The sequence below is a fragment of the Mirounga leonina genome, unplaced genomic scaffold, assembly GCF_011800145.1.
Source record: "Mirounga leonina isolate KUSES-001 unplaced genomic scaffold, KU_Mleo_1.0 Mir_92, whole genome shotgun sequence".
In the NCBI taxonomy this organism is placed as follows: domain Eukaryota; kingdom Metazoa; phylum Chordata; class Mammalia; order Carnivora; family Phocidae; genus Mirounga; species Mirounga leonina.
Window position 1 is genome coordinate 1,178,692 of NW_023270852.1, and position 13,135 is coordinate 1,191,826.

At 52.0% G+C, this 13,135-nt stretch overlaps 1 protein-coding gene across 3 annotated transcripts in view; it reads left to right on the forward strand.

Annotated features, from left to right (window-relative positions):
* The window catches only part of PLEKHA7 (pleckstrin homology domain containing A7), a 213,275-nt gene extending 202,235 nt beyond the window's left edge, over positions 1-11,040 (forward strand). For 2 of the 3 annotated variants that reach the window (XM_034995413.1, XM_034995415.1), the window contains 5 exons: positions 2,197-2,355; positions 4,797-4,930; positions 5,718-5,860; positions 7,422-7,532; positions 9,474-11,040. In XM_034995413.1, coding sequence (XP_034851304.1) covers positions 2,197-2,355; positions 4,797-4,930; positions 5,718-5,860; positions 7,422-7,522 — 537 coding nt within the window. In that variant the 3' untranslated portion in view covers positions 7,523-7,532; positions 9,474-11,040. The remainder of the gene's footprint in view (positions 1-2,196; positions 2,356-4,796; positions 4,931-5,717; positions 5,861-7,421; positions 7,533-9,473) is intronic. The other variant, XM_034995414.1, reaches the window with a different exon arrangement.
* Positions 11,041-13,135: the final 2,095 nt, after the last annotated feature.

Here is a 13,135-nt window from a genome sequence, read left to right on the forward strand (position 1 = left end):
ATCACGTGTTTCCCTAGCCCTCTAGCCAGACTGCTCTTTCCCTAATTCATTGCACAAGCTCTTTTGCTTTTAGTGTTACCGCTCATTGCCTCTCTAATCCTGCCTGATTGTGTTGACGGAAGCTTCTAATTTGCGTTGAACGTTCCCTAACGGGCCTGTGCTCTTTGTTACCAGGCTTGTAATAGCCGCTCTTGTCTCCGTAGCCTAGCTAGCACTCCCATGTGTGACTCACCTTTCTGCTGCCCCCATGATGCAGGCCTACTGACTCATAATTCCCTTAACCCAAAAGCCGCCCCACAAGGCTGAGCCAACCTGCTGCCTGAAGGCCGTGATCATGGGCAGAGGTCTAGGCATTATGAGTTGATCAAAGTCCATGCCTTACACCCGGACGGTAGACACAGGCTTCAGAGATTGCACGTTTAAATAAATCCTACCAAGTCTAAAGTGGTTCAGTGTTAATTCTTCCAGTCCTATTGCACAATTTCTTATGGAAAACTTTTTGTGTTTCTAGTATATAATAATTTGAACGGATGCCAAGATATGTTCTGTATTCAGAGGGCCTCTCTCTAGCTGTCAGCACAGACACCAAAGGGGTGAGACCCAGGACACTCATATCCCGAAAAGCTGCAAAGCCAGTAACTTTTAAACTTTATAAGCAAATGTCATTTGGGGTAACACTGACCTTTTACAACCTGATGTCTCAAATGTAGAAAGATTATCTAAAAATCGTAACTTGAGTATCTTGTAATTTTTCTCTTAAAAAAGACTTGTGTGAGTCTCTGCATCAACGCCAATAAACGTGTTGCTTAATGACAATGGATTGGCGTGGTTCTTCCCCAGGATACATCATAGAGTCCAGTGAACTTTTGCTGTTTGTGGAAACAATCAGGCTGGGTTTCAATGAGGACTTGTCTCTATTTGGGGCATTTGTGAGCATGTAAGAAAATGTGCATTTTCTTTGGGAATCATTAAATTAACTTTTCTTCCTTAAAACTTCAAATGCCTAATCCTTTCATACCGTAATTGGAAATCATCACCTAAGAGCAATTACATTGGCTTCAGTCGGTATTGAGAGCTTGTGCATGAATGGGTGAAATGTGCCGATAGAGCTATGGGTTTGGGGCTTTGGGGTCACTTGAGGGGGATCAAAGACAATCATGACCACTTGGAGCTCTGTGAGATGTATGGGGTGGGATGGAGGAGGTCTGCTGGGATGAAGAAGCATCTGCTTGGTTTCTGCTCAAGAAAAGAGAGTCTTTGAGCCTGTTCCCTCCTCTCAACAATCTGCTCAGTGTCAAAGGCCTGTGAGGACATAGACCATAGATGATTTGAAAGGCCCCTCTAGAGTTGCAGGGTTTCGTTTGGGTCTTAAAATGGCCAGTTTAGTTTTTCCCTCTGTGAAGAGATGCTTGTTACATAGCTGATACTAAGGAAGAGCCTGGGAAATGTTGCATTTGATTTAGCATTTCAATTTTGCATAGTTTCATTTTTTTTCTAACTTAAAACATCTGCCCCCAGATAGATGTCTGGGTAAGCAGCAGTTTAGCTGCCTCCCTAGGCCCAAGCTAGACCTTCCCTACCCTGATGTGGGTGCAATATCCCTCACCCCTAAATGTATCCTCTTGGGAGTACCCATTAGAGAAGGTCTTGGCTGTTGGTACGTGCTTACCAGGGCCTCAAAGGGCTTGTTTTTTCCATCATTTCTGAGCTGAGTTATATGGCTCCCGAATGAGAAAGCCTTCTACAAGCTATGGGGCAGCTTCTCTGGAGCTCTGTTGCAGGCTCTGTTTTGGGGTCACCCTCTTAGACCTAGAAACTTCCTGTATCTCTGGGGACCATTGTGAGTCTGAAGTCATGGGTCTCAGAACTGGGCCCTAGAGGTATATGTGTGAATCCTTTGGGGGCGCAGATGGGAGAGAAATTAGCAGCCTGGCATCCGGTCATATAAATGGGGGCAGAGGTCTCCTCCATTACATGGGTTTACAGCACCCTGCAGGGACCATCTATGTCCCACAACTACAACCTTGTTTTAGAGATGAGGCTGAGGGGCTCAAGGTCACATGGCTTTATCCCAACGGGTCACAGGCCCCCTTCCCAAGGACCCCAGTGCCTGCAGGCCCCATCCAAAAGGGGACAAGCCTGGCTCTTTTAGCAGTCACGAAGTGACTACACTTAACCTTCTTGTTCTGTTGCCAGTGGAAGCGCGAGCAGGACTTTGACCTGCGGTTGCTGGAACGGGCCATGCAAGGGGAGAGAAAGGACAAGGAGGAAAATGGCTGGTTGAAAGTGCAGGCCATGCCTGTCACTGAGGTGGACCTGGAGCCTCAAGACTATGACTTGGACATCAGCAGAGAGGTGAGGGCAGGGTCTTCCTTCGTGTCCCCTCAGGAGAAATAGCCTTTGGCTCATGGCCTGACCAACCCTCCCAGTGGCACTGGGTCGGGGTGCGGCAGGGGGGGGGAGAGGGGGGGTTGTCCTGAATGGGGACAAGGCTCAGCTTCAGTGCGGCCAGGAGAATGGATGAATAGCAGCTCGAGGCAATAAAAGGAGCCAAGACATTTTTTTTTTTAAAGATTATTTATTTGTTTTTGAGAGAGAGAGAGAGAGAGGATGAGCAGAGAGTGAAGCAGACTCCCTGCTGAGCAGGGGACTCGAAGCGGGACTCAATCCCAGGACCCTGGGATCATGACCTGAGCTGAAGGCAGACACATAACAGACTGAGCCATCCAGGCGCCCCAGAGCCAAGGCATTTTGATGCAGATTCAGATCTATCGATCTCTCTATCTCCATAATTGAGGGCAAGTCATTTAACTTCTCTGAGCCTTGGTTTCCTCGACAGTAAAGTGGTTGTGGTGAGGAGGAAGTGACTCAGCACGTTGCCTGGAGGATGAGCAGTGGTCAGAAAACCATGAGCACAGGGCCTGGCATGTAGTAGGCATGTGACATGTAGTAGGCATGTGATGAGATGTTGTTATTGGGAAATGCTCCCCGGAAAACTAGGAGTTGGCCTTGCGACTGGCCAGTGAGGCCAACTTGGGAAATTAGACGTGGGGAGGGCAGGGGGCTGGTTTGTGGAGGCGAGCAGGGTTGAAAAATGACAGGTGAAATTTCCAGCCCTGGAGGAGCCTCGGAGACCTGCGTAGTTCTGGTCTGAGTTCTTCTAGTGCCCTCTGGTGGCACAAATGCATCATGACTGGCCAGGCCCAGAAAAGCAAGTAACCCCTGGGTCTTCTATCATTCAGGAATGTGTCTTACCCAAGGGAAGAGCAAGGAATTAAGAGGGTGACAGGCTCAGGGTCTTCAAGACACGGGGAGGTCTCCTGTGGCCTATATTGTGCCATTTGTAAGCTCTGTAGAACAGTGTCTATGGCTGTTTGGTTCATCTCTGTGCACTTAGTGCCTAGCACAGGGCCTGGCGCGTAGTAGGTGCTCTGTAAATATTTCCCAAGTGACAACTCTGTTGAGTGAAGTACACAGAGGTCCACAGATACCCTACAAATATTTGTATGAGGACTTGGCGTGCCCTGAAACTCTATGAGAGGAAATGTTCTCGCTACTTGAAGGATAGATTTAGCAGGGTGTGGGAAAATTAATACCTGTGGAGTTGCTGAGTTCTGGGGTCAGCTGGGGCTCCAGAGGTTAAGGAAGCTGGTCCCCCACCCTCAGACCTTTCCCCTTTGGCACCTCTGCAACAACCAAAGGTCTGTGCTTTCTCAGATTCACACAAGAAGCTTCTCCCTGCTGCTTTGGCAATGGAAGTATGCTTCGCGGTGTCCTAATTGGCCTGCCAGCCAGGGGAAAAAGTCCTTTCTTATCTCTAACCTAAATCCCTCCTGCTACAATGTAATCTACTTCCTTCCTCTGGATCTGCCCTCATTGGAAATAACAGAAAAGAGCTGATTTCTTGCCATCTTTGACCAGAATGAAAGGTTCTGCATGGGTTTAAATTCAAGTCCAGATCTGCCCTGGGATTGGATTTAGCTTGTTTTTAGAAGCTTCAACCAACCTCATTTTAATGTGCTTTTGTAGTTCAAGGAGGAAGAAATTCCCTGGGGTATGCAAAAGTTGCCTTTAGCATTCTGAGTTTAAGCAGGGTGTCAGCAGGCTGAGGTTGCTGCTGGGCTCACATCAGAGACTGGTTGGGGGGAGCTGGGGACATGTCCTCTTGCGACCAGTGGATACTGCATGGCTGCTTACTGTAGAGCAGAGGAGCTTCTGTAGGGACAGAAAGCATTATCACTTCCTTTCATCCACCCACCCAACCACCCACCCAAGGAGTATTTGCTAAAGGGCTACTGAGTGTCAGGTCCCTGCACTAGACAGCAGAGAGACAAACAGAAAACAGGACGGGATACCAGGGGTGGAGTGGGGAGGGGCAGGGAAGACTTCTGGAAGTGAGGTCCAAAGGGTCACAAGGAGTGGAGTGAACAGAAGAACATCCCGTGCAGAGGAAAGAGCAGGGGCAGAGACCACACGGGGGGTCAGTGTGGCTGTGTAGGTTGGCAGGGCTCAGCTCATATTGAAGGCGGCATTAAGGATAATCATTTTATCCTGAGGGCTTCCGGTCTCGCTGTCTTGCCTTTCCCCTTCCCTTCCCTTGGCCTGAAGGAGGTTATCTGGTGTGGTGGAAAGAACACAGTTGAGATCCCGACTCCACAGTGGACTGCATTGATCTCAGCAAGTTACTTAACTCTGTGGGCTCCGTGTGCTTCCTTGTGCTGGGGAACAGGGCGAGGAGCAAGTTTTAAACCCAATATCTGAGCCCCCCTGCCACTGCCGCCCGGTCCTTTCCTCAGCTGGCCAAACCAGAGAAGGTCTCCATCCCTGAGCGTTACGTGGAGCTGGACCCTGAGGAACCGCCCAGCCTTGAGGAGCTGCAGGCGCGGTATCGCAAAGCCGAGAAGATCCGCAACATCCTTGCTCGTTCCAGGTCAGCTCTTACGATGCTCGAGTCTTGACAGCCTGCTAGGCCTACCCCGGGGGTGTCTCTACTACCTGGGCCCTGGCCTAGGCTGACTAGGGTGCATGTTTTGCCGGGTCCCTGACTCAGGTAAGCCCTGTTTATTGCAAAGGGCAGGCTGGCTCTCAGAATGGCACCAGTGGATCTGTGAGGAGGCTTGCTAGGTCATCTGCAAGTCCTGAAATACGCAATAGAGGGCCACCCTGGTCCTTTGCCCCCAGATCTGTGTCTTGTGATGCTGGCCAATGTAGGGAGCGGAGCCAAGTGTGACAGTGAGGTGGACACAGCTGGAGATCGACCCCAAGGCTGGTCCTCCGGAGTTAGAGCCTATGTTCCCTCACACAGATCCCTAGACCAGAGCCAGGGGCTCAGCCTTGTCCTGAGGTGCCAAAGGCCTTGCCCACTTCCCTGGAGGCCAGGACGGGAGGCTTTCCTATCTCCCCAGCCCCTGGAGCTTCAGAAGCATAAACCTGGTATTGGAGGGCCTCTCAGAGTTAGATTAGCCTTTTCATTTCAGGATTTAATAGGAACGCAGAGCTGGCACTCTCTTCTTAAGGCCGTGATCCCCCAGAGGAGGAACAAAGCTGTGGCTGGGTGTTTGGGAGAAGCACATACACCTTTGTCTAGAGAGAAAGGGCACTGTGTTTATCTGATGCCCCCTAAAAGGGTGAGAGCCTCTAGGCCAGGGAGACCCTCCTCTCCTGGGGCAGACGCCGGGGTGGGGAGTGCCCTAGCCTGCTTTCTGGCCCTCCTGCAGCGTGTGCAACCGGCCGCCACCCTCAGGCCAGGACCGGAACAGCGTGGCCGACCTGGACTCGCAGCTGCTGGAGCAGGCGCGTATCATCAACGTCTCCCACACGCTGGCCTCTGAGGCCTCCCGGCGCAGCAAGCAGGTGGCAGGTGAGGCCAAGGAGGCCGGCCTCCAAGTCTGGCTCCCACTCGCTGCTTGGGCTCGGAGCCCAGCATGGCCTGTCAGGGAGTCTGCAGAAAACCAGCTGTCAGGCTTGGTAGTTGAAGGGCAGTGGCATGTTCTCCTGTCCCACGAACACCCCAGGGCTTGGGAGGTGAGGTGGGGCGGGGCGGGTGGTGAGAGAACCACCCTGAGCGCTAGGGAGTGTCAGCGGCGAGAGGTCCGGGAGAGGGTGTCTCTAGCTGCTTCTTAAATCTGGGAGTGGTGCTGCTGTTCAGCTTTCTCTGAGAATGTGGGTTAAGAACAGGTTTTTCTGGGGCCTCAGGGGCCAACGCGAAAGTTTCTGGCTTCACAGAAAGGGGGCAGGAAAGCACTGGTGTTTGGATTTCTTGCTGGGGCAAGGTAAAGGGGGCCCCTCTAGTCCCCCCTGAAGCCCCTGCTTTGGCTCCCAATCAGAGCCACTGTCCCCTTTGTCAGAGTGGACTGTGCCAGTAAGCAGTACTTGGGAAGTGGGACTTTGCTGGCCAGTGGGGAAAAAATGTCACCATGGGATGGGAAGGGGCATGTGTGCATGTGCACACGTGTGTGTATGTGTGTGTACAAGGCTTTCTCTTCAGCAAGGAAACAGACGCATGGTCCCTCCCACATCTCGGCTCCCCATCTGTGCCCTCCCAGTTGACCCAGTGCTATTTGTCCCCCAGATGCAGGGGCCACTGTGTGTCTGGGTAGTGCCTGTGGCCGGGTGTGCGCTAGGCCTTCCAGGGAGGGTGTGATCATAGAGCCTGAAATGCTGTCACAGCCCCCCTGGGCCCCCAACCCTGGCCAAAGGGTCTGGAAGTGATGAAGGGTGGGGCCTGCTGGACCCTGAGGGGACTGGCTCTGGAAGTCTGGTCTGAGGAGCAGAGCTTGAACATCACTTCGAGAAGCCAGGGGAGTAGCCTCGGGCAAGGGGAAAGCTGTTTCCTGTTCCCCCCATGCTGTGATCCTGCAGAGTCCCTACAGTCCTTGCTGTCCTCACTCCTTTGAAGACATGCTAAGTGGGCTGAGCCGGTGGTTGGTGTGGCTGGGGAGACCGTAGAAGACTCACCCAGACCCCTCCTCCCAGTGATCCTGGGGGCTCCCTGTGGCCCATCGTGGTCGTTTTGACTCCTTTCCATGTGGAGGGGTCCAGCAGGGAGACTCCCCCTGCCCACACCGTGAGGTGTCTAGCCTGAGCTTGCCCTACCCACGTGGACCTCGGCTTCCATACGGCTGGCAGGCAAGCCTGCCCTGGCGCACACCCTGCAGGCACTTAGCAGGGCCTCCTGCACCTCCCCACCGAGTGGCCCCCTTTCCTGCAGCCTTTCCTTACTCTGGCTCCCTCTCTCTAGCTCAGGGGCATATCTGGGAACTGCAGGCTGGTGCCAGCTGGGCCCCCACCGGGCCCCATGGCCATTAGTGGTGGGCAGCGCGGCCCACGCCACTGCAGCCCTGCTGAGTGTGCGGCATCTGGTGCTGCCGGGAGCAGATGAGGAGCCTAACGCCCCGCTTAATTCCTGTGTGCCCGTCTAGCGCAGCAGCTGGCCCTCTTCCCGCCTAAAGCCCCCCTGTCCTCCAGGACGGTGCCACCTTACCCCCCCTTAAGCAACGGACTCCACTACACCTTTGTCTAACACCTTCCAAGTAAGAGCCCTGCCTGGCCTGCCCCTCCCCTAGCGCCGAGCATGCCCTCCCCTCCCCTCGGCCGCCGCCGGGATGATTGCAGTGCCACCTGCTGACGCTTCCTGCTTCCTTCCACAGGCAAAGCGGCCGCTGGGGAGACCGCCCTGGACTGGCAGGCGGGTGGGGGATGGATGGTTTTTAGGAACTCAGCTCTCAGTGGCTTTGCTACAGGAGAGGCTGGGTGATCCAAGCCCCCTGCTTCCCTGAAATAGAAGCTACAACGGTATTCCCTCTCCCCAGCTCTCGTCCCTGCAGGGAGCCCAGTGCCCCAAGGGACCAGTGCAGGCCAGGCTGCCAGCTTGGGGTGGAAGAGTTAGTCTCAGCCTCTCCGGGCTTTGGCCAGAGAATTGGAAGAACTGGAAGACCAGAAAAATCCCGGAAACGGGCCCAGTGAGGAGATGGAGGCTCACTCCAGGCCAAATGGAATTGATGTTGGAGCAAGGACTAGGACTGCCCTTTTCGGCACTTGAGCACCTCAGGAGGGGAAGAGGAAGGGAAGCTTCAGGGGGAGGCCACCCAAGGCAATGTGAAGTTGGCCCTCAGCATTCAGAATGTTCTGGGACCACTCCTTGTGGGGCTTCCCCATGAGAGCATTTAGTGATGAGAGGCAGGGAGGGATTAGGAGTCAGGAGGCCCAGCTTCTGGTCCAGTCTTGTAGTGAGTCCGTGGCCTGAGCCCACTTGCCTCACCCGGACAGGGGAGGGTCAGACCAGAAGTCTCAGCAGTCCTCGCCCTGACGTTCCATCTTGCCATCAATTTGTAGGGCTTCCCTCTTTTTCCTCTGTATGTATTTAACGGTTGGCAGGGTTGAGTACCTGCTATGTGCCAGGCATTATGCTAAGCCTCTCCTTCGATCCACACAACCACCCTATGAAGATATTCACCCCCATTTTATAGATGAGGAAATGAAGCTCAGAGACTTTGAGGGACTTGCCCAAGGAGTTGAAGCTGTGTCAGAGCCAGGGTTTGAACCCTTACGGTGCAGGTTCAGAGCCTTTGTTCCCTGTCACCACTGTGGACTCATCTGGGCCATGCCCAGGAGCTCTAGGTGTCTGCAGAAGGGAGGGACAGAGAGTGTGTGCATTGGGGTGGGGGGTTCGTGATTTTCAGCAGGTGTCCCCCTGCCTGGTGCCCTGCCAGCCTGAGGGTGGAAGGAAGAGGTTGGCCTGCTTGGGCCAGGCTCTCGGAAAGTGTGCATTAGAGACCCCGCGACTGAAGAACCACAGGGAAATGCTCCAGCCACGTCCTTTGTAAAGGCCACAGGGACCTGTTGGGGCCACAGTAGGGTGTGTGGATTTCTCCTGGAGATTTGAGTATGGTGACACCATGCCAGGCCACGGAGAGGCCGGGGAGAGGCCCAGGAGAGGCCCTGTTCCTCCAGGCTTTTGACACCCCCGTAGTTGTGAGATAGGCCTTTAATGCTTTTTTCAGAGTGCATCCGCATTCCCGTTTGCCCTCCTGTTAGGGTAAATACTCATTAGGAGGTGGGTATGACCATTCTGTTTTTAGGTTAAAAAAATGAGACTCACGGAGGCTGAGAGCAAGCGTTACTCAGAGTGACTCAGTGAATGAAGGGCAGGGCCAGAACTGACCCCAGAGTCCTCTTTGCTCAGGCCTTTTGCCCTATCAGAGCAGAGACCCAATCTAGGGGCCAGCATGTGTCTGGCAAAACTTTCTGGAAGTGGTAGGAGTGAAGAAAGGGTGGGGCCCAGGGCCCATGAGTCCTAGAAGCTGAGGGTCCCCCAGCAGCGGCCGCATTGCCCTAGCCCCCTGCTCAGCTGCTCTCTGTCTTGTCAGCCTGCCATTCCCTGTCGTGTGCGTAACAGACATGCCCACTGCCTGCTACCCAGATGTGGGCTGGGATCCGGCCAGCCCCTCACTGTGTCCTGTGCTTTTTGCCAGCCCAGGCAGTGACTGACCCATGACCCAGCGTGCAAAGGAGAAGTCTGGAGCCAGGGACCCAGTGGAACCAGTTTCTTCCGAGAAGATTGATCTTTCTTCCCCCAAGGAAACCCCTTCCAGCTCAGCAGGGGTTCTGGCTGGAGGAAGGAGCAGCCCGCCAACTGTGAGGAGTTCACCATAGGGCTAGGTCCTAACAACGCCCCCCCCCCCGATTTGTTTTAGTTCAGACTCCTTTTTACATATGACAAAGGCACTTTTGATACACACTGTAAAATACTGATGCTGTATTTTAGAATCAGAGTATATTTTATAATGTTCACCTCAAGGGCTGAGTGGCTGGAAAAGGTGAGGATGCAGGATTTGGGAGCTGCACATACAGATTCAGGTACCGTGTGGGTGGTAGGTGTGTGTTAGGGAGAAGGGCGGGGCAGGCAGAGGCCAGTCCAACATCCAGTGAACTCAGGTGGAGGTGGGATTTGATATGTGCTTCCAGTGGAGCCCAGCACTGGGCTCATTGGCGTGCTATCTGGGGGAAGAAGGGTCCTTAGCTGCAGAGGTCAGCTGTCCCTGACGTAGCCAGATGACCAGCTCTGAACGGGGAAGCTCCACCAGGCTGCCATTGGAGCCCAAGTCTGCGCCTTGGCCCTTGGGTTTGGTTTAGGGGCAGTAGTGTATTTAAGAGCTTTGGCTCCCAACCTGTTCATGAGGCTCTCTCAGCAAAGGGCTCTTCTTGGGAAAAACAGAACAGTTTGCTTTAATTAAAAAAAATATATATATACATTTTGAAATACAGAAAAGGTGAGAGGAAGCACCTTTTGTTGTATCATAAGCAATAAACTTCACACTGGGTGGCGTCTACCTAAAAACTCCCTGACTCCACACTACGCTGTGATAGGGCTTTGCTGCCTGCCCTGGAGCACCTAGGTCAGCTTCCCCAGGACATGGATCTGGTGGCCAGAGGGCAGGCAATGTGCCCCCAACATCCCTGATGGAAGGCAGTAGGATTTGGACTTGACTTCCAGTCTCCAGAGAGGAGGGGGCTGCCAAGCCAGGCGCAGTGTTTGTGGCCCTTTAGTTAAGTCATGAGCTCATGATATTCTGCATACAGAAAATGATGTTTTAAGAAAAAAAGAAAAAAACCTCCATTGGGTGGGGCCACACTTTAAATGAAAATTTGTCTTTGACTATGGTCGGGAAAAAAAAAAATCTTAACTATATTTAGACATTGCTGTCTATTTTTAACTAACTCCATATGCTGCCAGGATCAACTTCATGACATTTGCCAAAATAAGATTTTATTTTTGCCTTTATAAGATTTTGTTGGAAAAATGAAATGAATATTTTGCAAGAAAAAGTTAATTTAAATAAAAGTGTAATGGTTTGCAAAACAAAAAATGTGATGTACAGATTAAAATATTAACCTGATATGCTTCCTGCTTCTTGCTGGCTCTGTCCTCATGAGTGGCCTGTATCAATTTTTTTCCATTTCTTTAGAAAATCCCCAGTGTCAGCTCTCGATCTTGCTTGTGTTCACCTATGAAAAGTTTCTCCTGCTGACAGTTCTTTTTTTTTTTGCAGATTTTATTTATTTTGAGAGAGAGACAGAGAGAGAGAACGCATGCACACGTGAAGCAGGAGGAGAGGCAGAGGCAGAGGGAGATAGAGAATCTCAAGCAGAATTCCACCCCAAGTGTGGAGCCCAGCACAGGGCTTGATCCCAGGACCCTGAGATCACAAACTGAGCAGAAACCAAGAGTCAAATGCTCAACTGACTGAGCCACCCAGGCACCCTGTTTTGTTTTTTCTTTTTTTTTTTTTTTTAAATGTTTTATTTATTTATTCATGAGAGGCAGAGAGGCAGAGGCAGAGGCAGAGGGAGAGGGAGAAGCAGGCTCTGCACTGAGCAGGGAACCCAATGCGGGATTCGATCCCAGGACCCTGAGATCATGACCTGAGCCGAAGGCAGACGCCCAACCATCTGAGCCACCCAGGCGCCCCTGCTGACAGTTCTTGACACTTGATTGACTTCGGAGGCCCTGGGGGAGGAAGGCCTGTGCTTCTGGGCCCTTGGCGGGGCTTCAGCATTTGCCCACAGTGGCTGCCCACCTCCACCCCAGTCGAGGGGCCTCCGGGCTGTGGACTCCCGCATGGGGTTGGTTTGGCAGGCAGACTGCAATCCAAGATAGCAAGAGGGACGCCAGGGAACCCTTTCCAATCCACACGCCGCCAGCTCGTTCCAGTGAGGTGGGTTAGTGACGGACCATTGCAACCTGGATTTCTATTTAATTCATTTTGACTTGTGATGTAGGCTTAAAACAGAAGCCAGGAGGCCAGTTCAGCTTGGGGATGTGTGTATTTCCAAGTTTGTTGTTACGGCAGTTTTTCTCTATTGCCAAGAAGAGCACCCAAGGTTTAGAGGGAGTTTCCAACTATTTAAACTGGGCAGAATAGATTCCAAGGCATTCTGAGCAGGGAACACTGCTGCTTTTTAACTACTGATCTCTTTTTGAATTTTAAAATAACACAACTCCCTGGTTTTAAGCATTATTTGGAGATCTCTCCATAACAGATAAAAGAGGTTGGGCGGGGGAGGGAGGCATGGGAGAGCAGAGATTACTCAATAACTGAGTGCAAAAGTTAAAAAATTTTAAAAAAAGATACAGGAACCAGTACCCCCTACACACAGGGTGGCCATCGGTAGACACAGACTTTTTTTTCAGCGAAAACATGTCCACGTTTTTCTTCTGTTTGTTGGTCTCAGTTTCTGTTTCACACATACAATCCTGTGTAGGAGGGAACGAGGCGGCTCCCTGTTCTCTCCAGCTCCAGCCAGGAGAAGGGGTAGTCTCTTCTGTAAGAACTGTGACCCAAACTTCAGTCTACAGAGAGCATGACAGGCCCTCAATTCAGACTCCATGAAGAGCACGTGTGGTTTGGAAGAGGCATGCTCCAGCCACGTCATGCATAAGCAGGCAACAGGGCCCGTTCTCAACCCTCTCAAGAGGATTCATTACTTGAGGTAAGATGGGGCCATCTGTGAAAGCACGTGCCAACTGGGGACCTTCCAGGTGGGGACCAGTCCGGAAAACCCCACGTGGCCTAGCGATTCCAGCTTTGCTTCTTAACAGGGGCACAGGGCCTGAGCAGAGTTTGATTGATTGATTGATTGATTTTTGTTTTTTTTCTGAGCAGAGTTTTAAACAGTGGGATCGTGATTGACAAATGTTGCTTCTCCTGCATCCATTTGCGACATCCCCTCCCAAGTTATAACTTTAAATTGAGTTCAGGATGTCTATCTAATTTTAGCAGGAACAATGGGAACACTTTGGGATCTAGTATGCAGTGAGGGTTAGGGATAATTCCCACTTTAGCTTCCTGAACTGCCCAGGTCCTCAATATGTCCAGGGCATTGTTTCAGTGATTAAAGCTGAGTTGCACCTGCATTTCTGAGTGCACATGAAATAGAGGTCCCCAGACTAGTGTAGATGCTGAAAACCTTTTGTTTGCTCCCCATCATCCACTTCTCTGCCTGTTGTCATGGCTGGCTGTGAGAGTAGAAATTTCCCTGAGCCTGTTTGCCTCCCTCTAATCCCTTGGCTGTGGTCTTCCGTTACACTGGGTTCTCTAGAATTTTCCTGGCTATTAAAGATTATAGCCCAAGG